The sequence below is a fragment of the Pholcus phalangioides genome, unplaced genomic scaffold, assembly GCF_987345545.1.
Source record: "Pholcus phalangioides strain wild (caught in Gottingen) unplaced genomic scaffold, Ppha-v1.0 ptg000015l_1, whole genome shotgun sequence".
NCBI lineage: Eukaryota > Metazoa > Arthropoda > Arachnida > Araneae > Pholcidae > Pholcus > Pholcus phalangioides.
The window spans coordinates 35,065,106-35,084,829 of record NW_028301608.1 but is presented as its reverse complement, the minus strand read 5'-3'; the positions used below and the strand labels follow the sequence as shown (position 1 = coordinate 35,084,829).

At 33.0% G+C, this 19,724-nt stretch overlaps 1 protein-coding gene across 1 annotated transcript; it reads left to right on the top strand.

Annotated features, from left to right (window-relative positions):
• The first annotated feature begins 239 nt into the window (after positions 1-239).
• Positions 240-19,717, top strand: asun (integrator complex subunit 13 asun). The gene is made up of 17 exons (XM_089243418.1): positions 240-671; positions 2,648-2,722; positions 6,442-6,647; positions 7,258-7,338; positions 10,342-10,432; positions 11,128-11,256; positions 11,909-11,993; positions 12,939-13,037; positions 13,141-13,230; positions 14,963-15,141; positions 15,674-15,755; positions 16,100-16,176; positions 16,321-16,478; positions 16,576-16,857; positions 17,821-18,033; positions 18,537-18,601; positions 19,556-19,717. The coding sequence occupies exons 1-16, from the start codon at positions 450-452 to the stop codon at positions 18,550-18,552; spliced, it is 2,085 nt and encodes a 694-aa protein (XP_089099544.1). The 5' UTR covers positions 240-449; the 3' UTR covers positions 18,553-18,601; positions 19,556-19,717.
• Positions 19,718-19,724: the final 7 nt, after the last annotated feature.

The following is a 19,724-nucleotide window of genomic DNA, read 5'->3' as shown; positions in this document are numbered from 1 at the left end:
AGTGACCATATGACACATATTTACCGGGACAGAATTATTGATTTTCTTTCGACTGACACATTGTTTAGTAAAAATGTTCACTTTTTTAAGTTAAAAAAGCTTGCGCTAAAATTTTTCAATCTTGAATTTGACATCCAACGCTAGTTGTGCATCAATGAAATGTTCCGTTGTTTCAAATATGGTCATCCATGGAAAGAAAAAATAGAGGAAGGTCAATGCCGTTCATAGCAAGATGTGCCAAAATGGTTGAGACATAAACAAACCGTTTCCACGCATGTAAACAACAGGTCTACCCCATGGCAAATGAGTATTTTGTGACTCGAAACCCTTTATATAGGTGTTTATATGCACAATAAAGTGTTGCTCTTGACAGTTCTCCAATTGTTATTTAATAATCTGTGGGAAATCTCATCGAAATTGAATAAGTCTCGTGAAATTATAATTACCGCATGGCTCATCCCGTAAGTCACAAAACTGTTTTCGTGTTGGACCACGGACCCGATTTCAACGTATCGTGTCAACAGAGCATGGAATTCGATATATTCACGAAAACGAGGCAACCGGGAATCGTACCCTTGGCTCCTATATCCAAATCTCTATGGACTTGTTCAGTTGAAGCTGCGTTAGAATATTGCCGAATTATTTGGGATATATTTCCGGCTGGAAAGTTGGTATGACATGCTTAAAAGATGCTAAATATTCGTCACTGTAATCGTCTCATACATTGTTCTGTAACCAACATTTATATATATATATTGCATGCTTTTCTTTCCTTCATAGCATGAATTTTTCTAGGCTTGTTATATTATAGTACCACGGCTTTGAAATTTTTGTTCTTTGACCCTATTCTTTGCCACATGTCATGCTAAATGATTGCTGTAGTGCATTATGAGTATGGTTGATTCTTACTATATGGTGTACCTTTTTGTTGCTAAGTTTTTGACTATGCCAAAACATTGATACGTCTACAACACCAGTGATATATCCTCATCGCCACATTTTTAAATGCTGTGATTTTCTTATTCTGTTGGTAGCTTTAACAAATAGCACGGAATTGGGTTTGGCGATGAAATCAACATATACTGTACTGGTAGTCAACAGTATACCATATATTGAGGATTTACCATTAGTATTTACCACCTCATAGAAATTAAATAAGTCCTGTGAAGTTATAATTACAGCATAGCTTATCTGGTAAGTCATAAAACTGTTTTTGTGTTGGACCACTGACTTGATTTCAATGTATCATGTCAACGGAGTATGAAATTCAATATATTTATAAAAACGAGGCAACTGGGAATCGTACCCTTGGCTTCTATATCCAAATCTCTATGAACTTGTTCAGTTGAAGCTGTGTTAAAATATTGCAGAATTATTTGAGATGTATTTCTGGCTGGAAAGTTGGTATGACATGCTTAAAAGATGCTAAACATTGGTCACTGCGATCACCATATGCATTGTTTTGTAACTACCATTTATTGCATGTTTTTCTTTTTCATAGCATGAAATTTTCTAGGCTTATGTCTTGTTATATTACAGTACTACTGCCTCAAAATATTTGTTGTTTGACACTACGGAACAGCTATAGTATAATCCCTTTTGTTGACGTGTCTGCAATTTTTTTTATTAGCACCTAAAATTTTCTGTGTGTGATTTTTAAATTGGAGTTTATGAATATGACACAAAATTTTCAGATTTCATAACTGTGTCTCTTTTAACATAGGAAAAGTAAAAAACATTATTAATGACTATAATTAGAAATATAGGTAGCGGGATAATTTAACATAAAACAACCAGCACTATTTTTAAAAAAAAAATTATGACTTGCATAAGAAGAAAGATTGTGGAAAGAATCATCTGAGCAGGGCTAGAGAAATCTCAAGCACCAGGTCATGCTGGTGACTAAAAATTAGTATTGGCATCTAACATTTTCTTCATGTAGTTACTGAATTACAGGCTAAGAGCAGTACAAAGTGTTTGGAATTTAGAGCAGCATATCCACCAACATGAAAGAGGGTCACTATGCCCTGAAAAAGCCAAAAGAAGCATTCTTTTGCACCTTTTTCTTCAGGTAAAAAAATTTTCTGACTCTGAGTTTTTTGCAATTTGTCCAGCCCTGCATCTGAGTTTCCATTATTTCCTATGGGGAAGTTTGATATGATATAAAAACGAGTGTATTGACTGGGCAGCTCTTGGACAGTGCGGCTGCATGGGGTACCGCCATAGGAGGGGCACTAAATCCAAGTTTAAAGGGCAGAAACAGCTTTACTGACCAAAAAAACATGGTCAGGCGCACCAAAAATAGCTCCTGCTCGGTATATATTTTTTCTCGAGCCACTCCTGGTTTCGGATTATGAGCACGTTCACGAAACAAATTACGCTTATAAACTAAAATTTAACTGTACACAAATTACCTTTTCATCACCAAGTTTCTGATTATGTCAAAACATTGATTTGTTCCCAATGTGGTTATAAATTGTGTTATATGCAGTGCCATCTTAACAACATTATAGCCCCTGGGCAAAGGGATCTTTGGCCGAGAAATGCATCTATATATCTTTTTTATATAAAAAATATGTGTATTAGTCAAGTGTATAATTCATCAGGTTTCACTTTAACCTTAAAAGATTTTGTTTTTCATTTGTAGATTCGTTTTGTTGTGTCTGACAGTGCTGCTCAGAATCTGAATACATGGCAAGATGATCAACAGAATCTCTTCCATGTAAGTCTATTAGGTGCATATATATATATATAATATTTATATAATATGATAATTATATAGTAATTTCATTATTTTAGCATGTTGATCTTTATTATAAAGAAAATCTATTCACAAAACGTTTGGAATTTATAGCAGCATATCTGCCAAGGTATGAAAGAGGGTCACTGGCCCTGAAAAAGTCAAAATAAGCATTAATTTGAACCTTTTTCTTCAGGTAAATTTTTTTTGAAGCCTAAAAATTATTTTCTGACTCTTGGATTTTTTTGCAATTTGTCCAGCTCTGCATCATAGTTTCCATTATTTCCAGTGCTGTTATATCTTTCCATTAAAATAACTGTTAACAAGAAAAATATGTGAATTAGTTCATATGTGCTTTGGTTGTAAAATACTTTTCCTGATGCATTTCATCAGGAAATTAACATGCCATATGTATTGGTTAATATGGAAAAAATACAAGATACAAATTTTTTTTAATTGAACAGTTACAAAATAAAACTAATGAATACAACTTTTGAAACAATACATTAGCATTCATTCATCATCTATTGTGAAGTCTGCCAGTTGATCTTCTTTCCCTCTGTGTCTATCTCCCTGTTGGTGATAACTTTTTGCGATTTCTTTGGTCCCTTTGAAGTCAATCCTTCTGCATTTGTGACACAACAATTTTTTGTTTTTGCGATATCCTGCCATCACCCTAACTTATTCCTCCAAACTGTATAGTCTTTATTGGTTTTTTAGGGCAGATTCTACATTGCTAAAATCAGAATCATTTGCAAGATTGCTGGGCCCTGAAATGAGCTACTTCAACATCACAGATTCCAGCATGTCTAGATCATCAATTAATGCATTCATTGTAAACACTTTTTTATGTTTCATTCTGACCCCCACATGAGTCAAACCATAAAATAAGATCTGTCACATTCCTTCCAACATGAGTAAGAATGTATTTTTGCAAGCAGGAACAAGGTTCGTTGATACAGGGTGATCAGCGAATAAGCCTTTATTTCAAAATTAAATATCTCTACAACAAAGATCAATAGAATTATGCGGTAAACGGTACGTTTATTAGCAAAACTGTAAGAATGTTGTACAGAAATTTCGAAAATTTAGTTTTTTTAAAAATTTTTTTAAAAATTAAAAAAGCAAAACTGGAGATTTTGGCGTTCCAAAAATCCTCATTTGTGTGAAGAGAAACCACTGCATTCACCTAAAGTTACTGCATGGGCTGCGGTATGCGCCAGAGGCATTATCAGCCCCTTCTTCGTGCGAGAAACGATTACTACTGAACGTTACATTACAATTTTGGAACAATTTGTCAGCACACATGCCACATACCGCAGCCCATGCAGTAACTTTAGGCGAATGCAGTGGTTTCTCTTCACACAAATGAGGATTTTTGGAACCCCAAAATCTCCAGTTTTGTTTTTTTAATTTTTAAAAAATTAAAAAAAAAAACTAAATTTTTGAAATTTCTGTACAACATTCTTACAGTTTTGCTAATAAACGTACCATTTACCGCATAATTCTATTGATCTTTGTTATAGAGATATTTAATTTTGAAACTAGGGCTTATTCGCTGATCACCCTGTATATATCAATAAATATCAATATATATGATATATATATCTGATATTTATTTTCAAAATATCACGATATCTGATATTTTCATGATTTAATTATCAATGAATTTACATAAATTATTTGAATTTTTTAATCAGAAATTGGTTTATCAGTGAATAAATAGATTTGTTTAAAATAGATCTATTCAGTCTGGAATGGTTTGATATTTTTAGTTGAGAATGCATGTGATATTTTCAGTACCATATTTCCATTTGAGAACAGTTTAATATTTTCAGTGTCATATTTTCATTTGAGAATGGTTTGCTATTTTCAGTTGAGAACGATTTGCCATTTTCAGTTGAGAATGATTTGATATTTGAACTGAAAATATCAAACCATTCTCGAATGAAAATATGAGACTGAAAATATCAAACCCTTGTCAATTGAAAATATCAAACCCTTGTCAATTGAAAATATCAAACCCTTGTCAATTGAAAATATCAAACCCTTGTCAATTGAAAATATCCCTTCTCAACTGAAAAAATATCAAACCCTTCTCAAATAAAAATATCAAACTATTTTCATAATATATTGTATATATATATCAAAAATATCAGATACACATATGAAAATATTGGTTATACATGAAAATATCAGATGTGAGATTAGAAAGTAAGAGATTAGATTTAAAATATTTTTCTTATTAATAAACAGTAAAAGGAAATGTTAATGTTAAGTAAAATGTTCTCATTTTTAATTTATATCGTTCTTAAAAGATTTATAATAAACATTAGGTTGACCATTTTATTGAAAATATCAGATATATATCAAAATATTGGATATTTTCGAAAATACCGCAATATTTACGTACCCTGAGCAGCAACCCACTTCCTGGGCACCTCGTCCTGCAGTCCATTCTTCCCAAACATGAGAGAAACTTTGGTTTTGTTTTCCAGAGTGGATCCTAGTATTATATACCCTTATTTGCTTCTTGTAATAAATAACATTTGTTGGGATTCTCTTGGTAGGGGCAATGTTTTCTCCATGTCATAACATAAAGTTTGCAGGTGTTCGTTTTCCTTTGCAGTTCTGGGGTCTTCACTCAGTGCTTCTCTTGCTTCTAACTCATGCACATTTGAATTATCCTCTATTTTTCCCATGTCAGCAATGTTGTGATTGTTCTGCGTATTAGCATGGAAGCTGTCACATTTATTGTAGGTATCTTTTCCCTTCAAAGCACAAGTGTAAGCCGATCTCCCCATTAAAAAGCCTCACCGCAGAGAGCAACGGACCTACAAAAGTATACTATTCAATCATTTCATTTCATGCATAGTTAGAAAAATTGATGGCAGATGGTAGCACTACACATAACAAACATTACACTGAACAAACTTCACGGAAGGCTCACTACATGCACATCCCATTGTATACCAATTTGTTAGAAGTTCCGCAGAGGAATATGGACAAGGTGCATGTCTAGTTTAGTAGTAATAGTGGGTATCTTTCTTCAGCTTCTTTCTTTTGATATTAAAATGTTTGTAAAGTATCATCCTGTAGCAACTAAAATTTACTGTGTCATTCCCTTTATTTTCTTCCTTGTATAGGTCATACCTTGTTGATTCTGTTAGTTCTGTTGACAGATATTTTATATCACCACTCTTTCTTTGACAATAGTGGGATTTAAATCAGGGAACTTTTTAATATGTGATCCTTTACTTTCCGAATTTCATCTGGGGAAATTCTAGGGTGTCCTTTCCTGTGAGTTCCTCTCCTGTCAGTTTTCTGTAAACAGAGCCAACTGCCAAATATAACCTGGTTCTGTTTAAATAAAGTAAGATGATGAAAACTCAGTTTGGTAGTTGGTTCAAGTGCACACAGATGGCATCAATCCTAGATGTCACTTAGTTCTATTTAAATAAAAAAATTCCACAAATTCCACAATTCCTTTCTTTTTTCTTTCAATAGTTCAGATGTTGGTATATCTCAAAAATTTTTAAAATGACGCTTGGTTCCTTATATATAAATGCTGTCCATTTGAGAAACATGTTTTAACAGATTAATTAAACCTATACTTTCAGAACAGATTCCTTCTGCAATTATTGTTTGTTGTTTTGAAATTATTTGTTTTAATCATTTATAGGTGTACTTTTTTATTTTAGCTCATGGCTGCTCTGGCTCGTGTAGGTCCTCCTCAAGGTGCAAAATCTCGCAGAACATGCAGTATCATTCATGGATTAAATGCTGCAGTTGAAGCGCTTACAGAGTGCAGTGAAACTCAGCATCAATTGAGAACATGCATCTCAGAAACCACACAATCAAAAGTTATAAACAAGGGTAGAATAATTTGTATTGCATCATATAAAAGGTAAGATTTCTGGGGATTAATTATACCACCATGTTGGGCATTTTGCCTGTTGTGGCATTGTATTTGTATTAATTTGCAAACATATTCTCTTAAATTTCCTTTTTTATTTGTGCTCTGAGCTACTACAAACTTATGAAATAAATTTTCATTCATATTGTTTTTAATCTGAAAATTTCTAAAGTTGAGAAATCTAGGTATTAACTAAATTTTGTCATAGTTTCTTTATTCATCAAAATTTTAGCATTAATTTATCCATACTAACTTATTATGTGATTCATAGTTTTCATTAACCCTAGTATGATTTTTTTTTTAATCATTTTTTTGCTTGTATTACAATATTCTTAATATAACTTACCTTTTACTGAAAATGTATCTTTTTCATTATATCCAACATTAAAAATAAAAAGCTCTGTAATTAAAAATTGGCTTGAAGAATAAATATCTTTTTTATATCTTGCACATCCTATGAAACCCTCTTCCTAATTCCTAATTCCAATATTCTTATATGGTGCTTGATTCTCAATTTCAGAGTATTTTTGTTTAAAGACTTGTTTGAGAAATCTCATAGATTTTGTATGTGACATATATATTTTTTCTTTTTTTTCATTAGTGATGCTGAAGTGAAAGAGATCGAAGAATGCTTCCAGCAGACACTCTTACAAAATAACAAGCTTGCAGCTAGCTCAGACAGGTTATTTATATAATCATACGAAGTTTTTAACTACTTTTATTAAATTTGCTTTAAAATCTCCCTTACCTAAAATAAAGGGAAGCTGAACAAATCTTGTATATGAGTAAATATCTGTGCGCAGCTGTGAAAAGGCCTAAAAGTTTTAAAAATCTGCTTGTTCCACTTATACAATTGTATATAAATCTCTAAAAACACTACCGTATATACTCGTGTATAAGCCGACTCGTATACAAGCGAACCCCCCTACTTCAGGACCACCAAAACCGCAATAAATTGAAAACCCGTGTATAAGCCGACCCCAAAAAATCTGTGCATTTCAGAGAAAAAAAAAATCTTATATTTCCATGCAAAATGAATATCTTACGGAAATTTACAATAGAAAACGATTCAAACTTTTTAAACCGTTTCTTCTCAGTCTCCAAGCTCATCGTAATCCATCAGATCATCATAGCGTGCAGCATCGCCCCTATGATGGGTATGCTGTCATCGCCATTGTCACTTTCAAAGAGGATATCATCTTCAGTTCCGTCCATCGCATTGCTGATGCAACACTTTTTGAAGGATCAGATATGATAATTTCGGTGGAGACAGAATTCCACGCCTCATGTACCCATTGGCACACTAGGCCAATGTCAGGTTTCTTCAAGGCACCACCATTTGTGGTTTCTTTATCATCGGAACTCATCCATTCGATCCACAAATTTCTCAAACAGTCTTTGATAGCAAGGAAACAGTTATTTTCCGGATATTATGCTGAGGTGAGCTCGGAAAGAAAAGTCATCACGTCTCCGCCGGGACTCGAACCCAGGCCCTCTTGCATACCGGGCAAGCATGCTACCATCTACACCACTGGAGACACATGAATCTGCCTTCCTAATTTCACGCATTGTGTCGTGAGGCGCTGAAGTAGAGGCATTAGTAGCCTCTCTTAACTTCAGGAAATGGCCCCCCGGGTGGGACAGTTTAGAGAGATTTAGATGGCTTTTTTCTCAGCCAGAGATATCAAGGAAACAGTTATTTTCCGGATATTATGCTGAGGTGAGCTCGGAAAGAAAAGTCATCACGTCTCCGCCGGGACTTGAACCCAAGCCCTCTTGCATACCAGGCAAGCATGCTACTATCTACACCACTGGAGACACATGAATCTGCCTTCCTAATTTCACGCACTGTGTCGTGAGGCGCTGAGGGCCTGGGGTCGAGTCCCGGCGGAGACGTGATGACTTTTCTTTCCGAGCTCACCTCAGCATAATATCCGGAAAATAACTGTTTCCTTGATATCTCTGGCTGAGAAAAAAGCCATCTAAATCTCTCTAAAGTCTTTGATAGGCTTGTTGATGATCACATAAGGCTTTACAATCGACGTTAGCCCACCTGGTATCAAAGTCAATGATGTTTTCGATTTCTTTGACATTTTCGAGGGTTTGAACATATCCCATACCAATAACTATCCCATATCCATACTAATACTGCTTCAAAAATGATTACTGATTGTGGGGGTCAAAATTTTCTCATCAAAACCGACCCGAGTATAAGCCGACCCCCCCCCCCCCCACTTGAGAAACGAATTTTTCCACACAAAACACTCGGCTTATACACGAGTATATACGGTAGTTTCACATGATAATTTGTGCGATTTCTTTGGTAGCTCACCTCACATGCACTTCTCTTATCATATATCTTTGAATACGTAAAAATTACAGTCGAACCCTATTGTAACGCCACCATCTGCCCCAAAGAATTTGGGACACTATAACAAGTTTGACGTCATATCAAATCATGGTTAGAATAACGTTTCAGAGAAGCTCTATTTCATAAATTCAAACGTTTATTATGAACTACTGTATCTCAGTCTTATTAATGTTGCTCCATAAATAAGAACTTATTTCATACTCATTCAATTTTAAAATGATAAAAATTCATAAAATTGTAAAAACTGTTCAGTTGCTTAAATATTTCTTGATATAAAACTCAACAGGAAAACATACATTTGCCTTTGAAATTATTTTAATTCTACATAAACTTAGGGATATATTTAATAAGTACAAAAATGGAAAATAATGCAGGCATTGCTTTTAGTCTGTATTGGATTTATAATCACAAATTTCCCATTTTTCAGATATTGAAAAAACAACTCCTTTCAACATGATTTGAATGAAACAAATCGAGGGAGTTGATAGCACTTGTAATGGAATGACCAGCAAGTAAAAACATGCACTATGGAAAAACTTTCTTGGCAATCTTGAAAAAGCTGGTGCAGTACGCATGTTGTACTTTTTCCCTTAAATCTGTTTCTTTGAATACCTTGGTTGTTTTAATCCCTACACATGTTCAGTTATTCAATGCGACCCCTTGACCACAACATTCTTTATTATCCAAGTCATTTTTGCTAAACTATTGTTATGCTAATTATTATAGTGGAAAGAAAAAGATAAATCCTCAACACTTTAAAAAAAATGCAGAATATTATGGGAGAAAAAAGTCTGGGAATGATATAATGACTTGGTATACATCCAAGTAACAGTTGGCATTATAACAAGTTGGTGCTGAATCGGGTTTTTGGCATTATAATCCCTATATGGAAGATTTGTTCACTAAAAATTTGTGGAGCTAAGCAGGGGCCTATGCAGGATCGACCTTTGGAGGGGACAGAAAAATTTCCTTCCTGAGAAATTTTGAGTTATCACCCTTGAAAAAGCATTTAGATTAACAAAAATTGGCTAATATATTATAAAAACAGTATTTTCTGTCAATATTTAAATTTTTTCACCAAAATATAGTTTTTCCCTAATTTTTGGTGGGCTGGGGGGAGGGGCCCTGCATACACCTCTGGTGTTAAGTGGGGTTGATAATATAACGGGGGCGTATAACAGGGTTTGACTGTATCTTGGTTGTGCAGATGTCAGAGATCTTACCATGATGATAATTTTAAGCATTATCTTCTCTTAAGAATCAGTGTTTCAGATTTCAAAATTGTTTAATAAATGCACATCCTATGAATTCCAGCCAAATGGTGATACATCAGTGTGAGCTTGTCATGATGCACATATATCCAGTAAACAAAGAAAGTTGTGTTACAGAAAATGCAAAGCACACAGTAAGTAACATATTGAATAAAAATGTCTTGAGTATTTTAAATTAAAAATCCTACTTTTGCACTTTCTAATAGAATATAAACTTACAGTTATGCAACAGAAGGTTAATCAATTCAAATTCTAAAATCAGTACTAAAACATTATAATCTTATTTCTCAACTTTTGTGTTTGCTGATGGAATTTTCATCAAGAAGACTAAAAGTATAAAAAAATTAATAATTTTTAATTGTTTCCTTGTTCAACCATTATTATCAGCAATTGTTAAAATGGCCAGAACTCAAGAGGCTGAATAAAAAAACCAATTTATTGATATTTCAGTCAAAAAAATCTTTGACTTATACTTCAAGTCAATCTTATATGCCATCAAACACTGATAGGGGGTGGGGTCAACTGTAGTCAAGTTTCATTTGTTTTTTAAAAATCCAAATTTGATTGATTTTCTGGAAAGAATTTTTTCAGACCAACAATATTAAAATTCCTGTAAATCCTTTAATATGTTGATTATATTGTCATTTAATCTTCAACCAATACCTCAGCGAGAGTGAAAATTGTAAAATGAACTGTAATAATTGCAATTGTCCATGGAAATTATAAAATAAGCCTTTTATAATTCAGTTCATAACTTAAAAACATAATGGTTTCTGTGTTATATGTATGTATAGACATAAAACATAACCATTTCTGCCTGCATTTTCAGTTGTCTCCATCAGCCACTAGTGAACTACACTGTGTTAAATCTGGTCGTCACTTAGCTGCAAAGCTTGGAATTCTTGTTCAGCAGCACTACAATTTGGCATCAACTACTGTTACTGGTATTCCAATGAAGGTTTCATGCATTATTTATTTATTTATTTATTTTTACCATTAAAAAAATTGCAGTGAATGATCTGAAAAAAATCATTGAGTATAGAGTATAAAAAAAATCTTTTATTGCTACTTAATAGTTTTATCATTTCTCTGTGCAGCTAACACTAGAATTTTACATGGTGATTATTTGAAGTTGTCATAAAATTTTCTTGTATTTTATCACATGCTTCACAAAAATTTTTGTTGGTGGCTTTCTAGTTTTAAGAGAAAGAAAAATGCTTGGTATCAATGAAAAGCAAGGACAACCATTCCTAGAATTATTTTTCATTTGTTTTCTTTCCTCAACACAAAATCTGGACAACAAAACTCATAAAATTGGTTGCTCCGTGATCTTTGTGATTTTTAACTGTTGAATTTTGTCGAATTGAAAATTAGAGAGAACTATCAGAAGATATCCTTACGATGTTTCTAAAAAGTAGCTGTGATTTTAAATGAAATTCCAGATTCTTTATATTAGCAGAATGTTGTTATATCACAGTTGAAATACATTGCCAAAACATAAGTGAAGCTTTGAAAAAACACTGGTCATTTTTGATTTGTATTCCTCCAGGTGAAATTTTTATCTTTAGCGATATTTCATATCAATATGCTTATTGTTATTTTTTTAATAGGAAGAACAAAATGCTAATTCATCTGCAAATTATGATGTTGAGCTCCTTCACCCAGCCGCTGCACATGCTGAAGTGTTCAAAACTGGTATGTGTGGGTTATGCTTTTGGCGTGATAGTAATGTCCTAAGAGATGGAAGCTAGAAATAAATGCAATGTTACAGATTCGTCAGTATTTCACTTGTTCATATTATCTCCTCAACATACATATGTATATATATAATATGTTTGCATTATAACTCAAATGGGGATCGATTACATAAATTCATTTAGTCAAATTTATCTTATTTTCCTTCAAACAGCCTGCAAGTTTATATCAGTTAATGTTTTATGCAGTTTCCAATAGAATTTTTTTGAATTAAAGTTGCAGAAATTGTTCCTATGGTTGTTTGAAGATAACGGAAAATATTTTTTGAAGTGAAAGTTCTTCACATTGCATCATGAAACCATAATGTAGTGAATTTGTTTCATAGAAAATTGGAGTCAAGAAAATTGAAATGCTTTTATCACCATATTTACAACACGAGTCTCTAATAACGAGTTGTTGCTTGCACATATATGGCATGTAGTGGTAATGCCTTCATGTTTTTAATCACAAGTGTGTTGTTGCTGGGAGTGGGTTCTCACTCCATGTGCTGGGTAGAAGATATATTTGCATCACATTTCAGAACTTCAGAACCTTTATTGCAGAAGACATTATACTCTGTAGGGGGCTAGCTTCTACACATTATAATTGCTGTGGAAAATTAGTTTGTGAGACTTTTTTTTAAGTCCTTCTCAAATTCGCATTTAACCCATGTTCACACTATATTTAGAGATTTTGGTATCAAAAGTCTTTTTAGGTCATTCTCAGGTTATACACATGTATAACATAATCAATGTGAAATACATAAGAATATTGTATAAATCCATGATGTAATGTATATTAATTTAAAATCCATCACCATCATATCAACTACTCGCATTCTCAATTTCATTTGCAAATTTCACTTCTATCGCATGAGATTTTGACACTGGTTTTTTTTTACAATAGGTGTTGTGAGTACCGATGTTCAGGTAACTACTATGAAGGAAGGACAAATATATGAAACTGTCACTTTAAAATGGTGTACACCAAGATCAAGTGCTGTTGGTAATGAATTTTCTTCTAAATAATTTGTTTTTTTAAACATTGTCTTATTTTATTTTAATTTATCGTCTTGGCTGTCTCTCTCTCACCTACAATTTATTTTCAGAACTTCAGTACTGCACATCATCTTTTCGTATCACTCCAGTTGATGTGAATAGCCGGCCATCTTCCTGTTTGACCAATTTCTTATTAAATGGTGAGTATCACTTTCAATCAGCAGCACAGCCTTGTGATATTTATTTAGCTATAAATGAGAGAAAATTACTTAAAATGAGGTTAAACATGGGATTAGCGATGTTAAAAAAAAGAAAAACAGAAATGATGAAAATACAAAATTTTAAGTGATCATTAAGTGATAATTAAGTGCTCATTTCTTTGATCCGCTCAGTTTGACTACTCTTTGGGTGGTTAGTTGATTCATTTTGTTGAATGTTGCAAATAATCTTTTTTGCAAGAAAGCAGAACATTTAAAATTCACAGCTTTGTGATAAAGAATTGCAAATATGCTGGGTTTTATTTTTCACAATTGTTTCCTATTTCACAATCAGTAGACTTGGGTTTCAAAGCATGGATAATTTACTTATTTGAATATGAAATTATGATATAAGTTGATTTTACCAAGAGGACTGCCAAATAGCGAGGGAAAACCATTCAAGCCTAAAGAAATTAACCAATAAGCCTATTGTTACATTTGCGTGAATGATAGTTGTTGAATGTGCTTATTGATTACATTTTTCAAGTTTTATAAAAGAACTTTGATAAACGTTCTTTTATATAAAGGATCTTTTATTAAAGAACTTCATAAAACTTAACAAAGAACACCTACTGATACACTGTAGAAAACACTTCTATAGTGTATCAGTAGGTGTGGTAAGTCAGTGGGAAGAATTCAGAACAAAACTTTCTTCTGTTTTGCATGATGTTATACCCTTTGTTTGTAAAAAAGCGTTTTTTATTGCACGCTTTTACCCTGGTTCACGAATAATGTGCGCAATCTTTACCTTCAAAAGAAAATGGTATTCATAAAATTCAAAAGTGGAAGAGGTGATCGGTCGGAAATCGTGTCGAATTATCATCCAGTGAGTTTGACGAGCTCCCTCTCAAAAATTTTGTAAATTATTATCAAAAGGCAATTTGTGAAGTGGATTGATGAAAATAATGTGATGTTGGAAAACATGCATGGGTTCAGGAAGGAGGAAATCATGTGTAACCAACCTCCTTTCCTTCTATGATCACATGACCATTGCCTTTTGAAAAGACAAAAACGTTTTTATCTTGATTTCCAGAAGGCACTCAATCGGGTCCCACATGGTAAACTCTCGATGCATTTACATGAGATTGGGATTGGGGACAACTTGTTGAATTGGATAGAATCGTGGTTGCGAGGTCACAGCAGGTTATGATGAATGGGGAATTTTCTGATTAGAAAGATGTTAGAACTAGAGTCCCTCAAGGAAGGGTCCTTGGTCCCATTCTTTTTCACTCTTTGTCAATAAGCTCGATCAGGGTATCAAAGATATTGTGAGTGAATTCGCAGATGATGGGGGCCATGAATTCTAGCATGATTTGCATATTTAAAAACAAATACAATAAATATATTGAGATAAATCGAGAAGCTATCTATACTTGGATGAGACAAGCATAATTTTTTATGGGCAGGATGCAGATTTATATTTGATCATAATCATTGGTTTTTTATTGATCTTATTGAGTTGCTGTATGTTTGATATAGTTTGGATATATTTCGACAACCATATTTTTATAGGCATCTTTTTTCAGCCACTTCGTTTGGCATTTTGTCTGTTGTGGCATTTGTATTTGTAATCCCGGCCTTATTCTTGTAAGTCTGATTTCTGAAATAAGATTTTTTTTTTCAGATGCTATAAATCTTTTTTTTTAATATTTTATAAAATTGTATTAATTCATAGGAAGAGCCGTTATGCTGGAGATGCCGAGAAAATCTGGTTCAAAAGTCATGTCACACATGCTTGCTTGCCATGGTGGTGAAATTTTCATTCATACATTAGGTACTGGCAGATCTATTTTAGAAGATCCGCCATCCATCAGCGAAGGCTGCGGAGGTAGAGTCACTGACTACAGGATAAATGTAATTTTTTTATATATTAGCATGTTTACATAGGTTGTCAAGTGAAGGTAATCAAAGCTAAAGATGGAAGAAAATACTGGCATGAAATTTGTTACCTAACCTGCTTTGGGAAATATGAATTTCAAATTAGTTAAATTATTCATTTTTCTGCCTGGCAGTCAAGTGGTTGGGAACTAGACTCTGACTATGAAGGTCTGTATTTGGGCATGAATGTCTACTAACACTAACAAATTCCTTGGACAGATCATTCACAGATGCCTTAAAAATACACAAAGATCACATTATTAAAAATAAATAAATAAACGTAAAATCGTACAATACTACATCAGATAGATATAGAATGTTGAAATTAAAATAATTTTTGCTCATCATCAAAAATCATCGAAAAAATTTTTTTTCAGTAAAAAAAATAATTTCAGTATAATTTGTTATAGAAATTTTTTTGTGCACATAGATTCTGTTTTATAGTTGCTGAATTGACAGTTGAATGTCAGTTGTATATATCTTATACATGTATTTATTTTCCCCCCAGGATTTTGGACAGTTTATGAAACAAAATAAACTCTATCCTCTTTTACCTCCATCTGGTGAAATGGACACAAATATGGAGCAAGGTGAAATTTTATACATAGATTACTTGATGTACATTCTTTATATACATAGCATAGATTTCTGCAGTGTAATGGTTGGCTGAAGGTGTTTTTATGATTTAAAGGCAAAAATTTAAGCTGCGCTCCCATTTGAAAGTCTCTCTCCAAAGACCAGGCTGACCTGCAATATGATAATTCTATCATATCAGCTCTGATCAACATGATTCTTAATAATAAATGTGTTGAAATAAAAGAGAATGAATTTTCAACTCCTGGGTTCATTGACTCTGATCTATTATTTTTATAATGAAAAGTTTTCATTTATTAAAATTTATGTTCATTTATTTTGATAAATATTTCTTTTCCAGCTAAAAGAAAATTGTCAAGACTCACACAGTATTGGCCAATGGTCATCAGTCACACTACCATATTTAACATGATACCAGTAAGTTTAATTCAATACGAGCATACTTACAATGCTTGGGAAGGTAAAAAAGTTACTCCTTTAATGAAAACTCCATAAATGAAACTGTTTGAGAAACAAATTGATTCAGTTCTCTCAATCAATATTCTATTGTTTAATTTTTAGCAAATGAGTCCTCTTCTACAGCTAATAACAAAAGAAATCCTTACTGAAGAAGAGGTCCTCGAATGTAAAAAAGTTATTTTCAATATTGTGGGATTTGAAACAAAAGGAACATCACTGCCAGTACCTACCGTTGGGACCAGAGGGAAGGGACCTAAAAAGTTAGTTGAACCTTTCAAAACCCATTGAAATTATTTTTATTTACTTAAAAATTTTGATAGAATAAATTTGATTATTTTCTTTTGCTGTGTTATTAAGGGAGGAACAGTACAGGTTGATGTGGAACGAGCTTGAAGCATTCATCAGATGTAACTGTCTAACTGATGAACACCAACAGATCTTAGACTGCTTACTTGAGTGTCGTAAGCCTAATTTAGAAGAAGGTGCTTCCTCTATCGCAAGTGTTCGGATGCAATTGGGTGTTGTTCAGGGAGCACCAAATTCATTATCAGTTAAGAAAATGGAGAGAGCTCATTCAAAAGAAGATGGGACCGAAAATGGAAAGAGCTGTGATGATGATTTGAAAAGAGACATGTATTCGTAAGACTAGTTTTATAATTCTTATTTGAAAATGATTGTAAATTTCATCAAATACATAATTTACAAAGAGAATTGAGGGTAAATTATCAATAAACTGACCCTTCTAAAACAGTTTACCGTCAAAACCGACACACTCTGTGTTTCTAAAAGCAGTTCATTTAGTGGTTCAGCGTAGCGGGTCTGGACCCGTCTTCATTTACACAGTGCATGTTCGAGCTCACGGAACTTGTGTTGGAAAAAATGTTTCGTCGTAGGTGCATAGGAACTCTGATATGAAGAAAACGGAGATGGGGGGGGGGTCTAGGGTTGTTAGACGTCTTATATACTGCCCACAAGGTGTATACAGGTTTTAATTGCATTGAATATTCATGAATTATTAAGGGACTCTGCGACCTCGGCAAGTTGCTTCATGCAGCCCAAACCTTCTAGGTTCCAGTGCCAATGAGGTGATGCATTTAATGAACTTTCAATTAAAAATTTAAAAAAAAATTAAAGTTTTGAATAATTGTTTTATTGTGTTATGATTATGTTGTCCTAGATTATTGTTGTCATAGAGGCCCTCCATGGCAACAAAGCTGAACATTCATCACTACTGACTAGCTTTAAGCCAATGTTCACACGTCTGTGTATACCATTTCTAGTGTATTTTCAAAAGCTGCCCCTGCCCCAAATGACTGGCCTGCGTGTTACTGACAAAAAAAAATGGCTTTGACACAAAACATTAAAACCCCTGGTCAAACCACTACCAAAGAAAACACTGAAAGAGAAAGGAAGCCCCCATGTTGGAAATTGCCGATTTAGATGTTGAATTTGCTTCTTTATAATGCTTGTGAATATTTTTGGTGGATATTTTAATTTGATAATTATAGTAAATAGTGATAGTTGTAGATTCCTTTTAATTAATCAGTGTATAATGTAATGGCATCGCATTGATCTTTTTAAGTATTTAAATTTTTTTTTTAGATCAAGGACCTCTGATAATCAAGATGATGGTCTGTCATTAAAAATTTCCCCATCAAAGAAACTGAAGTTCAGTACAAAATCAGCTGCTCCACAATCGTTGCTGGAGATTTGGACTAATCGACTCAGTTTACAGCATTCCAAGCATCATGCAGAATTTGCAGGAAGAGCTTCTGGTACACAAGCTAAGCTGTACAGCAATTTATCAACTGAAAAGTAAGTTTTTTCCCACCCATTTCTCTTCCGTACTTGACTAATCTTTTCTTTCTGTGGGAAAAACTCTCCAATAGAGGTGATAATTTTATGGTCATGCCATTAAGTTAAGAGATATTTTCCTTTTGTCATATTTTCAATCATCTTGTATTCAACTGGTAGCAAATGATTTATTCTATTCAATTAGTTCTAAAAAAATTATTCATTTTAATTTTTTTCCTCTTAAAAATCTAAAAAATTCTCAAAATCTTAAAGGGGGATATGACAGATGATTATAAAATTAAGATAAATTTTTTTATGAAGCAAAAGAAAAAATTACCATTGTTAATCTAAAGCATATTAATTTAAAAATTATGTATCAACAAATTATATCAACATACTTTAGATCAAAAATAAATTGTTTAAAACCCAACTAGCCTATCCCCTGCAAAATGTTTGTATTTTATAAAGCAAATCATATTCATGACCTTGAATTAAAATTGGTTCATTTTCTTAATTAATTTCAGCAATAATGAAACTTGACTATCCCACAATTGGTGCTGTATTGTGAAGTACTTGTACAGAAAGAAAGGTATTAAGTTATTTTGTATACACATATTGTTTATTATTTTTTGAGATTCTCAGCTGTTGATATGTTGTTGTTGAATATACAACCAGACATCTTGCCACTGATATAATCAGTGGGAAATCATTAGATCGCAAAGCAAATAAAAATACATTTACAGTGAGACCTCCCATTCAAACTTGCTCTAACCATCAGACTAGTTCTCATCTAGAAGGCTTTGGTACATAATTAATTTAGTACAGTAGACTCTTGATAATCTGGCCATGCACTAGTCCGACCTATCCAGTAAGCCAGCATTTTTTAGGCTGTATACATAGATCATGATCTTGCAACTGATTTATGCTTAAATTATGATTTTATACTTGTTATGATTGTAATGTGTTTTTATAAAGAAATTTCCAGAGATACCCAGTTCATGAAGACAATGAGCCGATATTGCTATATGATGATGTGGCCTGGGTATCTTTTGGTTTGATGACGTTTTAAGGCAGGTTTTCTTAGAGCATAGAAGAAAATGTGTCTGTGCTCAGAAGTTATAGTATTTAAATAGGCTTGCTCAACCAACTTCCAGTAATCTGTCATACTCTAGTCTGATATGTGCCAGATTATCGAGAGTCTATTTATAAGTAAAAATGTTTGCTCATCTTGCTAAACACTTGAAAAAAACAAGTTACTCATGATCATAATGGTTTTCTAGCTATTATAGCATGAAAAAAAAAAGGATTGTATAGTCAATGATGTTGAAAATCATAAAAGTTTATATCAATTCATTAATAATATTCTTCATCAATTGTAATTGAGATAAACTCTGTGATATTGTGTCTGATGTTTGTGGTGAAATTTACAATTTAGAAGTTTTAAATACCAAGACAATTTTAGAAATTTAAAAATCGATTTATTTTTCATACATAGGATTTTTTTAGTTTTAAAATATGACTATTCCCATTTCTCTCTTTTCAGAATGTCTTGTAAATGTTGGTGGCTTTTAATCAGCTGATTTTCATCATGTTATAGTTGTTATCAATCGTGAAATTGTAGATTTTGGTTCCAATCAGTCATCTTTATATATTTTCCACACTGAATTTGATTCTGTACATTAATAAATCAACTTTTTTTAATGACAAATTTA

What these genes read in the sequence shown, in the direction of transcription:
- asun (XM_089243418.1), top strand. Translation starts at nt 450, where the DNA reads ATGGCTCATCCCGTAAGTCACAAAACTGTTTTCGTGTTGGACCACGGA. An exon ending in TTACTGGTATTCCAATGAAG is followed by an intron (nt 11,257 to 11,908) that starts GTTTCATGCATT and finishes TTTTTTTAATAG; the next exon opens with GAAGAACAAAATGCTAATTC. An exon ending in TCACTGACTACAGGATAAAT is followed by an intron (nt 15,142 to 15,673) that starts GTAATTTTTTTA and finishes TTTTCCCCCCAG; the next exon opens with GATTTTGGACAGTTTATGAA.